Here is a 17,871-nt window from a genome sequence, read left to right as displayed (position 1 = left end):
CATCCTAATGTTATATTATAAAGAAAATCACGTAAAAAAAACGTAATTAATCCAGATAAGGTTAACCGTAACTGTAACATTGTTTTCACACCATTACAAATACTGTATCACACCAATACAACACAAACGTCAAATGAAGTACAGATAACCATTGACTTTGCAGAATTTGCTCAGGAAATAACAAACATACCATTAAGACATTAAGAAAATGCAGTTTTGAATTGATAAAATTTCACTTACCAAACATTCCAGTCACATAGACTTTTGACTTTTTGCATATTTTTGAATTACACCAATCTTTGCACAGCCAATCAAAGATAAGAATATCAAAAATTGTGAAAAAAATTAAAAAAAAAAAAAAGTTTTTACAAGTAGAGGTCTAAATACTTCTTGAGTTTATGGTTTTTAAAGGGGAATAAGTTATCCTTACAAATATTAGCAGGTTATGGTGTCAAAATGCAATACTTTAAGCATTGTTTAGTTAATCCAACTTGAGTGTTTAAGTAAAGACAACATTAGGGTTTACAGTGTACTTTAGCCTTTAAATGTCACTTTAAGATGAATACTAGTCGCTTGAAAAAATATCTATTAAAATTGTATGTACTGTCATCATGGCAAAGATAAAATAGATCCGTTATTAGAAATGCGTTATTAAACCTATTATGTTCAGAAATGTGTTGACAAAAATCGTCTTTCTGTTAAACTGAAATTGGGGGAAATTATATACTAATAATTCAGGAGGGCTAATAGTTCTGGCTTGATATGGATAATTATAAAATGGCAAATTTTACTTTGATGCAGCCAAAATGGGACGTCTTGTCTTTGACCCATACACAAAGTATATTAATTTGGGAAATATTTAAAATGGAAAAATATGTCTGAACTTAACTCATTATGCTATTCTGATGTTTTGCAATCAAAATCAGTGCATTAAAATTTCAACGATTCTCCCCTGTTATTTAAACTGCGTTACGATGACACAAAGCTTTTGATATGACCGTACAATCCTATATAATAACGGAGGTTCCTGCATTTTCTTTGCTTGTCTCCTTTCATACAGTAATTAGTTATTTGCCCTCAGCATTAAGAGTGGTATGACTGCAGCGTCGGATTATTCTGCAGTATAAGAGACTGCTTGCTCAGCTCTCCCAGTCACCGTCCTATGAGATGTAGTTAGATACATGAGAGACAGTGGACTGGTAATGAGTCGAGGTCTAGCTTTATGACTCGACTCCTTCATTAGTGCATTGCATTCTGGGACTCTCGATTTATTCCTGTTGGGCACTGCATGGCTGACCGCCTGGTAAATTGCATCCACCACCAGCACCTTTCTCACCTCCATGATAAATCAAGCATGAAAAAGCAGGCCTGCGATGCAAACAATGCCTGCAATCTTCCAGCTTGTCCTCTCTGCTACTGAATGTTTAACCTGTCCGTCTTTTCTTCCCGTATGTGTTTTCGGAAAGGTAAGGTGTTTTACAGGAATCCCGAATGCGAAAACTTGAGTTTGGTTTTTTTTTGTACAATAGGCCGTTTGATTGTTTTCTGAGGGCCGGTGAAGTGCATCATGGGCCGTTTCCCCTACACTGACTCCAGACCTAACCAACATGCCCTCTGGGAAATAACAGTCGCAGTTAAAGGAGAAATCAATTGCATACATTAGCCGTGATTTTCCCCTCATTACGGCTGCGGCTGCAAATGGAGAACAAATTTGGTCTCTCTATCTGCTCTCAGATTGGTGAAAAAGAAATAAAATGGACATTTTGTTCAAATCATGTCACATTTGTTAATTTTAAAGGGGTTATATTATGCTTTTTTAACTATTTTACATTTATTTATTTGTTTATTTGTTTATTATTTACGTTTATATTTTGCATTTTTTTTGTTTATTAGTTATTTACATTTATCATTTTTCTGTTACATTTTGTTTTATTTATTTGTTTATTAGTTATTTACGTTTATCTTTTTTCTATTTTTACTTTTTGTTTTATTTATTCATTTATTTGTTTATTTGTTTTAGTTATTTACATTTATCTTTTTCTGTTTTACATTTTGTTTTATTCATTTTTTATTTGTTTATCAGTTATTTACATGGATCTTTTTCTATTTTACGTTTTGTTTTATTTATTTTATTTTTTTGATTTGTTTATTGGTTACTTACATCTTTTTCAGTTTTACATTTTGTTTTATTTATTTTTGTTGATTTGTTTTAGTTATTTACATTTTGTTTTCTTTTCCTTTTTTATTTATTTGTTTATTTATTTGTTTGTTTATGATAATTATTTTTTACATAGAAATGTTTCAAAGCCATGTTTTATTTGTGCTTTTATTATCTGATTGTACATGTGAAGGTCAGGTAGTTTATGCTATTGTGCATTTATATATCTGAAAATATGCCGTTTTGAATATGTTTCTATAATTATAATAAATTCTCATGAAATGTGCCATTCAAATGGTTTAAATCAGACAAAATAAAAATCTTCAGACCTTTTTGTTTACGTATGAGTGGATGCAGTCGTTACAATCTTTTTGGTTTGAGACTTCCAGTCTCATTTCCATTAATTTTTAGATGTTACAAACATCATTTTGCAACATCAATTAGCACAATTTGACAGATTTTTTGCCTTTTATTGTTCCTAGTCAAAACAATTACAAAAATGAATGCATTTAACCAATGGAGAATAAGGTCAATAATGTTTAGTTTTATCTATTTTCACTAGTGAGAATTCTGAGTAGAAGTTACACAGTCTCACACACAGTACCATATTTATATAAACTCAGGTGAAGATCGAGGAAAATTTGATTTCTTTCAAATATGACCCCTTTAAATAAATTTCACCAAAATGAATTTCCCGTTTGCACTTGGCTTAAGTTTTTTTTTAATCTCCCCTCCCAAAGGATCATATTTATTTGGATTAATTATATATATAACGATTTATTTAAATTTAAAAAAATTCTCCCATGATAAAAAACGACCCTGTATGGTAATGAATAGCAGAATTCAAGCCAACAGTGTGTTATTGTTTTATACAGGGATTGATTTGAAATATGTGCAGATGTGAGCATTCTGTCGGTTTTGTTACCTTGCGCTGTTTGTAGTAATTAGGTTTTTCTCTGTTCTCTGCAGCTTGCAAAAGTTTACTCAACAAAAAGGCAGATGGAGTCAAGGTAAGCCTTCAGATGTCTGTTACACACCTGCAGTTTGAGCTGTTTTCATCTGTCCAGCAGCTTTTTAAAGTTCTTATCACTACTGCAACATTCTGCTGATTCTGTTAATCTGAGTCTGAAGGAACACCACTTTTTAGTGAATATACTTCTACTTTTTCTGTAGAAATCACATGCTCTAAGGTTATTTTACAAATAATTGATAGTAAAACCTGTGTTGCCTGATGATTACCACACTGTCTTATTATTATTTTGACAAGAATTCTAAAGGCCCCACTATACTTCAAGCAAAACAATGAAGAGCAGATTGATGGATAATAATAATAATAATAATAATAATAATATTATTATTATTATTATTATTATTATTATTGTTAATAATATTATTATTATTATTAATAATAATAATAATAAAAGCAGCTGTATGTATTGATATTTTTGTCTTCATTTACATGTCTGTGATCATTGAATTGCAATTGTTGTTATTATTATTATTATTATTATTATTATTATTATTATTATAACAGTAAATGTATTATTACTACTACTGCTAATATAATAATAATGATTATATTTATAGCAATATCCATTTGTATTTGTTTTTTTTAATTTGTTCCTTCAATAAGAAAAACTAAGGGAAAAATATGTAAAAGATTTATAACTGCAACTTAATAATAATAATAGCTATAACAGTAATAATATTTATTATTTTATTTTAAATTATTATTATTATTATTACTATTATTATTATCATTATTATTATTATTAATATTATTATTATTATTATACATTTACTATTATCATTACTACTACTACCAGCAATAATAACAGTAATTATTTTTATTTGTTTTTTTTATCTTTGTTACTTTAAATAAGAAATGCTCAAGAAAAAATATGTGAATAAATTATAACAACCTAATAATAATAATAGCATTAACAGTAAAGATAAATATTATTTTATTTAAAATTACCATTATTATTATTATTATTATTATTATTATTATTATTATAACTATTATTATACTATTACTTTTATCATTACTAATACCTCTGCTAATAATAATAAAAGTAGCTATTTTTATTTGTTTTTATCTTCTTTACTTTATTTAAATAAGAAAAGCACAAGAAAAAATATGTGAATGAATTATAACTACAACTTAATAATAAAAAATAATAATAATTGCAAGAACCGTAATCATATGTATTATTTTATTTTATATTATTATTATTACTGTTAAACATTTGCTATTATCATTACTACTACTACTACAAATACTTCTACTATTAATACTAATTATAATAACAGTAATTATTTTGATTTGTTTTTTATCCTTGTTACTTTAAATAAGAAAAGCACAAGAAAAAATATGAATTATAACAACAATAACCACAATAATAATAATAGTCATACAGTAATAATAGCTGTAGTCATATTTATAATTTTATTTTAAATTACCAATATTAAAATGATTATTAATTTACCATTATCATTACTACTACTACTACTACTACTACTACTACTACTACTGCAATTAATATTAGCAATGACAACAACAGTAATCATATTTATAATATAGTTTAATTTTTTACTTTAATCTCCTAATACATCGCTTTTGCATCAGTATTAAAATATTATTATTATTAATATTTATTATTATTATGAGACATAGATATAATACCCCAAAAAAGTATTGTTTTGTGTTTTATTTAGCATATTCAGGTCTTAAGCTACAAAGAAATGTTCCATTAGTATTGGTCTTGCTTTAAATGTTCCTGGCGTATACGCTGTTTCTCTCTTGTATGGGTTTTTAACCACCGTGACTGACTTGAAACTGTGGAAGGATCTGCTCGGTTGGTGTCATCTCTCTGAAAAGGAAGTTGTATCTGTCCTCTCTATTTCAGCACCAGACAAACAACACTAAAAACAGTGTAGTGAGCGCTGTAGTGAACGCCATGAAAGAAAGCAACACGGCCTCTTCTACACCGATGGTACCTCATCTCTGTGTAACCCATTTACTCATCTGACCGTATCCCATAGCACATGTTCAAGTGTTTGCAGTAGTATTTGGTGCATGCCAGAAGTCTTTTGAAACCGTTTTGCATGTACTAAATATCTCAGACCTGTAGTTTGATGTGCATTAGATGTCATGTTCCTTCCTTGTGTTTTTTTAATTTTTGTTTTATTAATTTTATTGAGCGCTCATATTTTTGGAAACACGTCTGGAACTTTGTGTTTGTGATTTTTATTATTATCTGATTAGGAGTTGTTTGTTCATAACAGTAAACTGCTGAATTATGTCTTTCTACACTCTTGTTTGACTTTTACATGCACTGCTAATAAAATACAGACACCAGACAAGAACTTATGTGATATTAAATAGTCAGTCCTGGGTGAATTATAAATATAAGTCTTTTACTTATTATGAATTAAAGTTACGTATTGGATTGCACATATTAGGTCATGTTATCTTTGTGGTTACTTTCAACGTTTGATTGAGGTTATAGTGTATCGTACTGATGGCGAAAGTTTGGTGCAACATTATTAAGTGCAAATTTAGCAAATCAAAACAAGTCTGGAATTTATTTCAGGAGTTAAACATGGTAAATATACTTCTAGATCAAACTCCTGAAATAAATATACAGAATATTTCCTTCGGCTTATTTTCCTGTGGTTATTTTAGATCAATTTAGACTAGGGCTGCACGATTAATGAAAAAAAGATTGTAATTTTGATTGAACCCTACACACAATCTTAATTCAGATTTTGTACGAATCAGCCAATTTTATTTTCAAGGTCAAGAGAAGCTTAAAGGCGGTCGCACAAGTCTTAATGTTGTTTTATATAAAACGCTCAGGAAAATGGACACCTCCAAATGGTGCTAAAAGTGTCACTTACTGTAAATAACGTTCAATTTGTGGCACAGAGTGATTGTTTGGGAGCCGTGAGGGAAGTATGATTTGCAAATTTTTTTTTTCTCCTCAAAGTGATGACAGTCATGTCATGAGCACATTCGGCAGGGAAAGTGAAACCGAAAGCGAGCATCATTTAAATGATCATATCGCTTTTTAAAATTATGATTGCGACCTGCATTTGATATGTTTTCTCTTTCATAGCAAACACTAAGTATTGTGCTTAAAAATAAATATTTTACAGTGTCACTACAACTACTTTAGCCTATATAATGTTGAATATAATGGAAGAGGGATATCTGATAATGGCAAATGTTTCATTATACTAGTAGAAAAATGTCTAATAATGTTGTCAATGACAAATGACAAGCATATGTCTCAAACATAATAATTCAACTTGAGAATTATGAATAGTTATATTCTGATGTCATCACTTTACTGTGAATTAACAAACAGGACATATTTAAAGTCTGTTTAAGTTCACCTTTCCAAGTCTATACATAATTTAGCATTTTAACCAGCAGTAGAACTACTCATTGGCCTAATAATATTATTGTTGTTTCACCATATATTTCAGAAATAACAATAATACTGTACTCATATTAATATTTATTTTTCACCTACAGAATCGTGAGAAAATTGTGATCTTCATTTTAAGCAAAAAAATAAAAAATAAAAAATTGTGATTCTCATTTTAGCCAGTATCGTGCAGCCCTACTTTAGGCTTTTGAATGGGATTTTTGTGTATCACAATTTTTTTTTAGTTTAGCATAATGCAGAATTTTACAACAAAACAGTTAATATTAATATATAGTGAAAACTTTAAAATTAGAAATAGTTTTCATGCGGACATAAATATTAAACCATGTTAGAGAACAATGTTATTCATTTATTGAAATTTCAGCATCATTTGCTAAATTACAATATTTCTTCATTTATATGTGGTAAATTTCTTTAGAATTGTTGTTTTAAGTTATAATACTTTGAATAAGTAAATTTTGATTTATTTACTGTCTTCATCCAAATGCATTAAAGTAAAACTGTATATTAATATACAGTTGAAGTCAGAATTATTTGCCCCTCTTAGAATCTTTTTTTTTTTTTTTTTTAAATATTTCCCAAATGATGTTAAACAGAGCAAGGAAATTTTAACCATGTCTGATAATATTTGTTACTTCTGGAGAAAGTCTTATTTGGTTTATTTTGGCTAGAATAAAAGCAGTTTTCAATTTTTTTAAGTTAATATTATTTGCCCCTTTAAGCTATATTTTTTTCCATAGTCTACAGAACAAACCATCGTTATACAATAAATTGTCTAATTACCCTATCCTGCTTAGTTAACCTAATTAACCTAGTTAAGCCCTTAAACAGGGGGGCTAATAATTCAGGTGGGCTAATAATTCTGACTACAACTGTATATAATGCAATATAATACTTAAAAAGCAATATGTAATACATATTTTATTTAAAGTTTTGAATATTATAATCTGATTGCATAATGATTAAATGGATGATTATGTAATCCAGATTACATGTAATGAGGTACTATCCCTAAATAAAAACATCCTTAGACAAGTCACCATACAAAGTAACATAAATGTATGGATTCCAAAAAATAGCAAGATCATTTGAAGCAGAATGCACGAACCATTCCCAGTAAAGATGCAGTGTCCCACACAGAAAGCTGTCAGCTATTTGGGCTTGTTGGACACCAGCAGCATCCTCTAGAGATTTAAGAAAAGACCAGTGGATTGACACTTCAGATGGGCCTTGTTTGCTCGACTGCCCAAACATCTGAGTAAAGAGCATCCTGGGACTTCCAAACAATCCATTAAGTGCACAAGTTAACCCCGACCCCTCCAGAGGCCTCCAAAATGCCTCCACAGTGCGAATGGACAGCTTGCAGACCACTGGGTTAACATAAAACACAAGCAGCTATTGGAGTGATGTGTAGGATTGACCACTATTTTGAGGCTTCAATTGAGTCAATTTTTTATGGGAATAAATTGATCAGAGGAAAAATCATAATCATCATCAAGGTGGATAGCTTTAAATTAAATACCAGAAACGGCATCTTTAGATCTTTGTGTTGCATGACATTTCGTACTTTATAAGTGTACATGTGTGGTTGTTTTTTTTCTGTAATGAGTGAATTTTCATCAGGCTCGTGAACCCCAACCGTGTGTTTCCACAGACTGTATTTGTCTTTATAAATCATTCTTTTATTGTGATTTCAAAATCCTTATTTTGTTCCTTTAGACGTGTGTGTGTTTTCTTTGGTGATGTTGTGTTTAACCAGGTCTTTGTCCTCTTACTTCAATAATAATGTTGTTCTCTTTTACAGGAGCCACAAACTACAGTTGTGCACAACCCCGTCGATGGGCCAAAGGTATGATTTGTCATTGTTTTTCTGTAGCATTTAAAATAGGGATTCATTCATTAGACTATTGTTGTTCTTTTTCTACATGAATCTATATGAATATTTCAGTTTTTATTATTTAATTATTTTATTTTATTATTACTTTTTTTGTGATTTGTAACCATTTCAGTGACATTTTTAATAATAAAAAAATGTCTAATTAGTATAGTGAATTATTCATATTAGCCAAGGGATGTTTAACAGAGCATTTTCACTATGTTTTCCATTCTATTTTCCTTCTGGAGAAGGAAAGTCTTAAATTAATAAAATATTGAATGTAAAAACAAAACTGTGAAAAGGGTAATATTATTAGCCCCGTTAAGAAATTATTATTTTTTTTTTTTTCATTGGCTACAGAACAAACCACTATTGTCCAATCAATTTAACTTGCCTAATTAACCTAGTAGTCCTTATGGTGCGTTCACACCAGACGTGAATGAAGCATCAAGCGTAAGTGATTTACTTACCTTTGATTTTTTTTTTTTTTTCAATTCTAAATATTTCTTAAATTATGTTTAACAGAGGAAGGACATTTTCCCATTTTTTTCTGGAAAAAAACTTACTTGTTTTATTTAAAATAAAAGCAGTTTTTATTTAAAAAGAAAAACATATGGTCAAAATTATTAACCCCTTTAAGCTATTTTTTTTAATAGTCTACAGAACAAAACATCGTTATACAATAATTAATTACTTATAACTATTTACACTAACCTGCCTAGTTAACCTAATTAACCTAGTTAAGCATTTAAATGTCCCTGTAAGCTGTATAGAAGTCTACGCTTACAGCTCATCAAACTGGGCTCGGCTCAGTCTGAAGTAACTTCTGAAAGCTTTCATCGTCCAGGTACAGTTTTTGGAGGGGTTTATGAACTCAGAGATGGGTGCACCTCTGAAAGGAGAGGACTCGGTTATGGTGCTAAATGAATCAACACTTTTCCTGAAGCACATAAAGCACAGCTACTCTCTTGATAAAATTCATTTTAGCCGTTTGCAGCAAAACAATAGTCACAGGGCAGACAGAAGCTTCGCTCATGATGCGAATCCATGTCTATTGTGAAGTGAATTTGACGTGTGAATGAAGTGGATTGGGTCCTCGAAGGAAGCAAGTAAACTCAAATTTTTCATGCGTCTTTATGCAGGAATATCGAAATATTTTATTTGCTCAAGCCGCATCTGGTGTAAACATTAAAATAGCACTTTAGGCTTAATACAAGTATCATGTAAAATAACTAGACAAAAATGAGTTATAAGACAGATATTAGTTATTAAAACTATTATGTTTAAAATGTGTTGCAAAAAATGACAGTTGTCTCCAGGGCTTGACATAAAATTTTTTGATCACCGGCCACTGTGACTAGTAGTTGTCCATCATTACTCGCCATTTTCACTAGCCACAATTTTGTTGTTGGGAAAATATTGTTTTTTTCCACTTGCCTCCTCATTCATTCAACTGTGTTTTGTTTATAAGCTTACTCAATGAGCATGAGCAAATGGGTTATGCTTTCATAAAAAAAAAGTGTCACATTGCAATTAGTTTTCTTTTACTGGACGTTTCAGGGCTCAACACTATAAGCATTTATCTTTTTTTTCAATGGCCACACCAAACTAATTATTTGCTTGATACAAATTTAAAATAATGTGTCAAAACAAGCGAAATACTGCAGTATACAGTACAGTACATACACTTTTTATTCAACAAAACAGCTGAATAAAATATACATATTCTCACACATCTATGCACATGTGGTCTGTTCTGGCTCCCAGATCACCAGTTATATGCATACAACAACATATTAAAGCAATATTATTGTAAAGGATGATTACTGAACTATATTTACAAAAATAACAGCAAGCAAAAGAAAGTGGCTAAAAAAAATTCTGTGTGTGATAATGAAAGGATGATGCCGCATACACGGCTAATGTTAGGCCAATTAATAATCTGTTCAAAGAATGGTTAAAGCAAAAGCGACAACAACTGCTGCTGCTTACAAAGAATCTCGAGCCCTTGAAGGACTGTGGGTGCACGAGCATCACACTAGTTTTGTTTCCAGGCACGGTTGCTTTGAGTGAGGAAGTGGCACAGGAGCTTTTAAACACTCGCGCGCAGCAAATCATCTGTGTGCGCGACACTAAAGCCCTCGTCAGTGAGTGAGGAAAGTCTGTCTCACCTTGCACGTGATCCTCTCATTCGTTATTCACCTGCTTTCCTTTGCTCAGCGAAAAGCTGTTTTTGTCAGTCGTGCTGCTTCTCGATTCTAAGATCACATTAGTACGCATATAGACAAACGGTCATAAACTCACAGTCTAATCTGTAGTGATGACGAGCCAGCACTGGCAATTTAAAAATGAGTTTCAGCCAGCCAAAGTGGCTAGTGGGAGTGGCTGTCAAGCCCGCCACAACCGAAATCTACCCGCATTTGGCGGGTGTTAATGTAAAGCCCTGGTTGTCTCTAAAATTGTCAACAATTAAGTTTGTCAACAAAAATTGTCAACTTTAAAATAGTCTCAAAAATAGAATTAAGATCCACTCAGGCTTCATTTAGAATCCAGTTTCAGAGACCTTAATCTAACCCTATTTATTACATATCCTCATGATTTGTTTGTGTTGTATGTTCTTTGTTTGCTTCCGTCTGCAGGGCTCCACGGAGAGCTGCAACACCAATGAAGAAGAGGATATGAAAGGTAGGAAAGGTACACAGATCCTCTCCTCCTGTTCTCTGCATGCCTACTGCACTGCGGCCATTCAGATCCCAGTGCTCATGTCAGAAGAGTAAACCCTCTCCTGTCCAGACCCTCCGCTGTCATGTCACCAAAAACACACCTCTGTGATTAAACAGCGCACTCATCAATCTGAAAGATCAAACCCCTGAGGCTGACGGTCAGACAGGAGGGGAATTACAATCGATTAACATGCATGATGGCACAAGTCTTTATGTTTACAGCTAAATTGCAGTGTTACTAAAGGTGCACCATAGAGATTTAGCTATAAAGAAGGAGAATAAATATTTAGAGCATTGATAAACACTGCAATCTGGACGGGATTAGATTTCTCTGAACTCTAAGATAGCAAGAGAGAGATTAAGCATCCTTAGGGAAATTTAGTCCCGTCCAAATAGAGTTGAACAAGTATCTTTCTTTCAGATCACCCACAGTTCATTGTCACACTAATATATATCTCCAGCCAAGTTTAAATGAACAAAATAAAAACAGTGTAAATGTAAGCCGTCAGTGTCTCGATAGGTTTCCTTGTAGATTTTGTGCGTGTCCATGTGTTAGTGTGTGTCCTGTGTTTTCCACCCCACTTATTTAGATGTTTGTTGATGTGCCGTGTCTTGTAAGTTCATTAGCATGTTGTGAACGGGCTGTTTTCCCTGAGGGACTCTCGCCGATGCAGTTTTCCGTCACGAAAAGGGCCAGGCACGAATTCATTTCCTCTCCTTACTCACCCTCAAGCCTGGACGGACAATGGCAGCTTAAAGAGCCTTATCATTCGCACCATCACGTCAGAGGTTTAGGTGATGAGGACAGGAAATTGGCCTCGGAGAAACTCAACCACGGCTCCACCCATAGATAATCACACCATCGCAAAAATCCAGGATCATCAGCTGTAGTCCATAAGCACTGCGCTTCTGTATTGATCTGAACGCAAACCATCTAAAGCGTTAAGATGTTTAGTGCTGATTCGGTGCTGGCGTTTGTACGTTGGTTTGTGTGTGGTGTTGATGTTAGTGTGTTTGGGCTGGCGAGAGACATGAGAGATGTGTGTGTTTTTCCTCCTGGTGGCGTGTGGTTTTGGGCTGTGGCAGCTGAAAGTGCGCAGGGAGCGAGCAGTGACAGTGCCGTGATGAGTCAGTGCAGTGCCGGGGAAGAGCCGCCCGCTCTGGTGGCTTCACCACAGGGCTCTCCTTCCAGTAAGTCAAGATCCTCTTGTACCACCTGGGCACCTTCAATATAACCCTACCCAACCACCCCCACCCCAAACCTTAAGGCCCAGACCCTAATGTAAGGCTCTATGAAATCCAATTGCCAAATTCTGTAGGTTTTTTAAGCTAAAATTTGTTTTTTGTTTGTTTGTTTGTTTGTTTTAAATTGTTTGTGTTTGTTGTTTCTTGCTAAGTTTTCTTTGATTTCATCATTTTTTCCCCAAAGTTTAAATTGAGTTTTTTGTATTCCAATTATTTATGGTAAAGTCTAAATCGGATAAACAGCTGGCCGAAAGTGCAATACGCACATCAATATAGCAGCATTTTTCTGACACTGTATAACAATAATTAATGTTTTTACAGCACCGTGACGGTTTGGGGTTGGCGTTAAGAAATAACATTTATTTGGTTATTTAATAGATGGCGTAAATAATACTTGGTACAACTACTGTTTTTACGTTACTGTGACGGTTGGGTTTAGGGTTGGGGTAGGGGTAAATGTTAATAAAATAATATAACAAAATTCTAGCAACAACCATTATTTGTTTAATTAATATAAATCATGCAACTTTATTAATCATGGAACTCTAAATGCATAAAGTACTTTCCCCCTCCAATTTATTCCTTCAAATAAAAAAATTAATTCTTATAAAATTCAAACATTGAAATAAAAGTGGGACTATTCCTTTGTTTTAGTCATTAGATTTATTATTAATATTATTATTTTGAAGACAACTTTCCACTATTTTAGTAAGCATTCTATATTTTTGTAAGAATTCATGTTAAAGGGATAGTTCACACAAAAATCTAAATTTACTCTCAAGCAGATATGTCGTCTGACGTTCTTCTAAAATAAACATTTTCTAGGCCTCCTACAGGGTTTCTGCAAGATTTTAAAAAGTCTTAATGTCAAAAACAAATCTTAAAATACAAATTTTAGGCCTTAAAAAGTCTTGAATTTACTGAAATATTGTGTTATAGGTCTTAAATCTTTTTTAAACAGGTCTTAATTTTTGCTTTTTAATGGGTTTTGGCCAGATTTTGTTGCAATACATGAACAATCACCAACAATCATTTCTATAAAACTTTAAAAGTTTATTAAATCATAATAGTTTATCATAATAGTTTAATTATTTTCCTTACAATAACATTTGTTAAAAGTTCTCCATGTGTTTACTGCTGAGGCATTATTATTAAAGTAATATTGTATTATTAAATGTATTAAATTATAATAATTTTTTGAAAGGGCGTTTTGATCTGTGCCATTTGAAACATTCCTTTGCCTTTAGCCTTTTATGGGTCTAAAATTTCTTTCTTATTGGTCTTAAAAATGTCTTAAAGTTTTGAATTTAACTCTGTGAAACCAGCAAAAAACCTGCTTCTATGTTTATGTTCAATTATTTCACATTAAATGCGATGAAAATAACATCAATTGCTATAAAAATGTCATTACACAGAAAAAAAACAGAGATATTGAGAAAAAATGTTCATTTTAGGGTGCTTTCACACCTAAACATTGGTTTCAGAACCTGTCTCATTTGTCCACTTGTTGCGGTTCGTTTGGCATATGTGAAATCTGCAATCGCGCTCAAATTCACGCCAAAACAATCGGTCTGAGATTGCCTGAATGAGGTAGTCTCGGCTCGATTGAAAGAACTCTGAAGTGGATTGATTGTAGTGAGAAAGCAAAACGATCTAACGAACCAGGCTTTATGACAGTGTTTTATGGTTGTGTAATGGCCATATAAACGGCTACATAAAGAGTTATAAGTAGTGCAGGATGCCATTACTACCGGTTAATGTGCATTTCTCGTCGAATGCGAAAGTGAAAGCATGCCGAAATATTTTCAGACTGTTGTTTATCCATTGGGAAAATTGGCTAAAATTTCGATCTGATATTTTTTTCTGTGTAACTCTGACCAATGTAAGGAAAGTTTACTTGCACGTGACTTGTTTTAACTATTTTGGTCCTTTTAGAAACATTGCCGTGTTTAAGCGAACCAAAACCAAGAACAAAAATAAACATTGTAACAATTGCAACAGCTGCAACACCGTTAAAAAAACATGGAGAGGTTTTTGTATCTGAGCTCTTTATATAAACCATAAGGAGTTTTTTCCCTCTGTTGAACACAAAAAAAAGATATTTTGAAGAAACCTGTGAGTATTGACTTCTATAGTGGTTACAGATTTCCAGCTTTCTTCTAAATATCTTCTTTTGTGTTTTTAACCACATGAAGTTGAGTAAATGTAATTTTTTTTTGCTTGCGTTATCACTTTATGCCACACTTTTAATTTGATGTGTGGTCGTGAAGATTAGTTTTTATTTTTACATGATATGGCATAAATATACTGTCAAATAAGAATTTGAAAATACAATTCTCAGAGCAGTAATTGAGATGATAACGTTCATGTACTCATAACTAGTAGTAAGATGGCTGTTATGGAGGGCCATCTGGGCCAAAAGTCTTTTTACAATTTGATTTTAAAAGCACGCTCAGTTTAATGTGACCAATTTTTTGTGACACCTTTTTTTGAAAAGTGAGATGATGCATGAAAGTTGCAAATGTACAGGCTAGTACAGTATATAATAAACATGAGGTCAGATGTTTGTATACATACAAATATACTCTCAAATACAGCAGGATTTTTTGGAAGGTGACAATTTTTGATATTTCTATATCTACATGTCTGTAAAAGCTTAAAATATATACCAATATACCATCATGTCACATGCAAATATAGTCTCAAATACAGCAAATGCATTGGCTATATTGCTAATTGACGTAGTGACTTTGTGTCCAGACCTGATTTATTCATCCTGACTAGATTCTGTGATTCCATCCATCTGGAAATCATAGGGCCCTACTTTTCGTCCCCTAACAGCTCTAGTCTGCCCTTTAGCATTCTATCATAAGGGTCACTTGTTTTCAGTATGGAACGGTATGTCACAGTTAATCCCTGATGTATTGTAATCCCTGATGCATGCTGCTCAACTGTACTATTTCCAGATCTGTCATAATTTAAAATGGCCCTTCAGTTTCTGGACTGGCCTTTTCGACGATCTAATCTGGATTTTCCTATTCTTTTTCCTAAATTGTCACTGAAGTTTTGAACCCTTCTTTTTAAAGTTACAGGAATTATAAGCATGAACTTTTTTTGCACATTCATTTCATTAGATCTAAGGCTATACACGTTTGCGGTTTGGTCACTTGTAATAAGAGCCTTTAAAGACTTTCTGACCTTAAAGAAAAACTAAAAGTGTTGGGGATTTTATTTTGTATTAATACCTATATTCTTGTTTGAATTTTAATGCTTGTTTTAATTTTAATTCAGTTGTATGTAGTTACATTTCTTCAACATGATTTGTAAATGACTAAAGCTAGTACATACTACCGTACTAAAGTTTGCACTTGCAACCAATAAAATGTATTCAATACATTTCATTCATTTTGAAGAAAATACTTTTGTTAAACAAGTTACAAAATATCACAAATTATTTTACAGTTTAATGTAAATACTTTTTTATTTCTGTTTAACACAGTTGCGACAAAAAAAATAAAAATAAATGTTTACTTGGTTGCACAATTATATTAGGCAGCACAGCTGTTTTCAGATCAGCATATTGGAACAATTTCTAAAGGATCATGTGACTTTGAAGACTGAACTAAATTAGACTTTAAAGTCTATTAGTTTGGTATGAATGGTAATAAAAAAAACACCACAATAGTACTGTTTTACTATTTTAAATGGAGCTTTAGTGAGCATAAGAGAAATCTTGGTCACACTTTACAGTAAGGTTGTATTTGTTAATGTTAATGCATTTACTAACATGAACAAACAATTAAAAGTACATTTATTACAGTATGTATCCATGCTTGGTAACGTTAGTTAATAAAAATACTGTTGTTCATTGTTAGTTTGTGTTAACTCACCGTCCATTCACTATATTGTAAAGCATGACCAAAGTTTTAAATGGTACTATATGCATAGCTGCGTTTTTTTTTTTAAAGAAATTGTTTATGATATATTCCTTATGGTTTTGGTCATTTTAAAACATGTTGAAGAGAGCAGAGATACAAAATAGATGGACAAAACAGAAATGCAGCATATATGTAATACAAACAAATGTCTGTAAATGTTATGTTCATACAGTGAACTGATGAAATGCACACTGATTTTAACACTTTTAAATTCACAAAAACCTTATTACATTTTGTAACCCCCCAAACAACAAAAAATCTAAGTGACAGTTCACCCCAAAAATATATATTTTTTTACTCTCAAGGTGTTCCAAGCCTGTGCCAATTTCTTTTTTGTTGTTGTTGTTGTTGAACACAAAAGAAGATATTTTTAAAAAATGCTGGAGACCAGGCATTTGACTGTTCAATGAAAGAAACTCAAACAGGTTTGGAATACATTGAATGTGAGAAAACGGTGAGTATATTTACATTTTTAAGTAAACTGTCACTTTAATGTTTTTGTCAGTCATCTTCCCATATATTTGGTTATTGTATAAAATACACTTGAACAATGGATAAAATACAACAAGAGTAATGGAATAAAAGAAAAATTGGCGTGCTTCTGTGTCCAAGCCAGAAAAAGCCTGCAGCTGCAACACGTCATCCAGGACCTCATTCACACCTGCTCTGTTTATTTAACATCTGTCTTCAGCACTGTTTCCTCCATCCTCCCTTCATCCTTACATTCCTTATACTTCATATCTGATGTATTTAGTTGATGTCTTTCTACATTTTAAACTGTTTCCATTTTAACAATTTCTTTGTCTTTTTCCATTCTTTATCTACTTATTTACATGGTAACACTTTGTTATGAAGTACACCTGTATTGTTAGACTGCTGGGTCAAAGAAACTAAAGTTCAATTATTGCTTATTGTACATTTCAACCATGAATTTTGGAAGAGACAGCACTAAAATGACATTACGTGTTATATAATATAATAAAAACAAGCTTATTTTTAGAATAAGTAATTATATTAAATATTTCTAAACAGTTTAAAGATCAATGAAGCCCCAAAATACAGTGTCATTTGAAATCTTTATACTTTGCTGATATTGTTCAGACCACTAGGCTTTACACATTTGCCATTTTTAATCATTTAAAATATACTTAAATTCTTTACTATGTTTTAAGATGTACTCATCAGAATAAGTATATTTCATGTTAAATAAACATTTCTGAATAAGGATAAAACATTACTTCACATTTTCTTTGCTCAAATCATTAGAAATATTCAAGTAACAACTTCGCTTGGATTCATTATGATATTAAGTTACAGTGTAAAAGTCGATTAGTTACTTAAAGTGAGTTAAGTCAATGCCTTAAAAGTGACAAGTTCATTTTACGTTAAAGAAAAAAATAGTAAAATAGTTTTTTAAAAAAGTAATCTTGTTGAAACATGGAACCGTTAAGTTGACTTAATTTTTGTTTATGCA

The 17,871-nt window shown here is 31.9% G+C and overlaps 1 protein-coding gene and 1 long non-coding RNA gene across 25 annotated transcripts in view; both read left to right on the top strand.

Moving 5' to 3' along the window:
* camk2g1 (calcium/calmodulin-dependent protein kinase (CaM kinase) II gamma 1) overlaps window positions 1–17,871 on the top strand; it is a 155,891-nt gene that overhangs the window by 128,324 nt on the left and 9,696 nt on the right. For 4 of the 24 annotated variants that reach the window (XM_087275419.1, XM_087275412.1, XM_087275416.1 and 1 more), the window contains 5 exons: window positions 3,128–3,168; window positions 5,068–5,154; window positions 8,420–8,464; window positions 11,131–11,176; window positions 12,301–12,405. In XM_087275419.1, coding sequence (XP_087131545.1) covers window positions 3,128–3,168; window positions 5,068–5,154; window positions 8,420–8,464; window positions 11,131–11,176; window positions 12,301–12,405 — 324 coding nt within the window. 24 annotated transcript variants of the gene reach the window in all.
* Window positions 13,107–16,415, top strand: LOC147841454 (uncharacterized). The gene is made up of 2 exons (XR_015504459.1): window positions 13,107–14,049; window positions 14,490–16,415. It is a non-coding gene; the product is annotated as an uncharacterized LOC147841454 (long non-coding RNA).

The sequence above is a fragment of the Danio rerio genome, chromosome 12 (assembly GCF_052040795.2).
Source record: "Danio rerio strain M-AB ecotype USA chromosome 12, GRCz13ab, whole genome shotgun sequence".
Taxonomy (NCBI): domain Eukaryota; kingdom Metazoa; phylum Chordata; class Actinopteri; order Cypriniformes; family Danionidae; genus Danio; species Danio rerio.
This window is presented reverse-complemented; position numbering and strand designations above follow the sequence as displayed.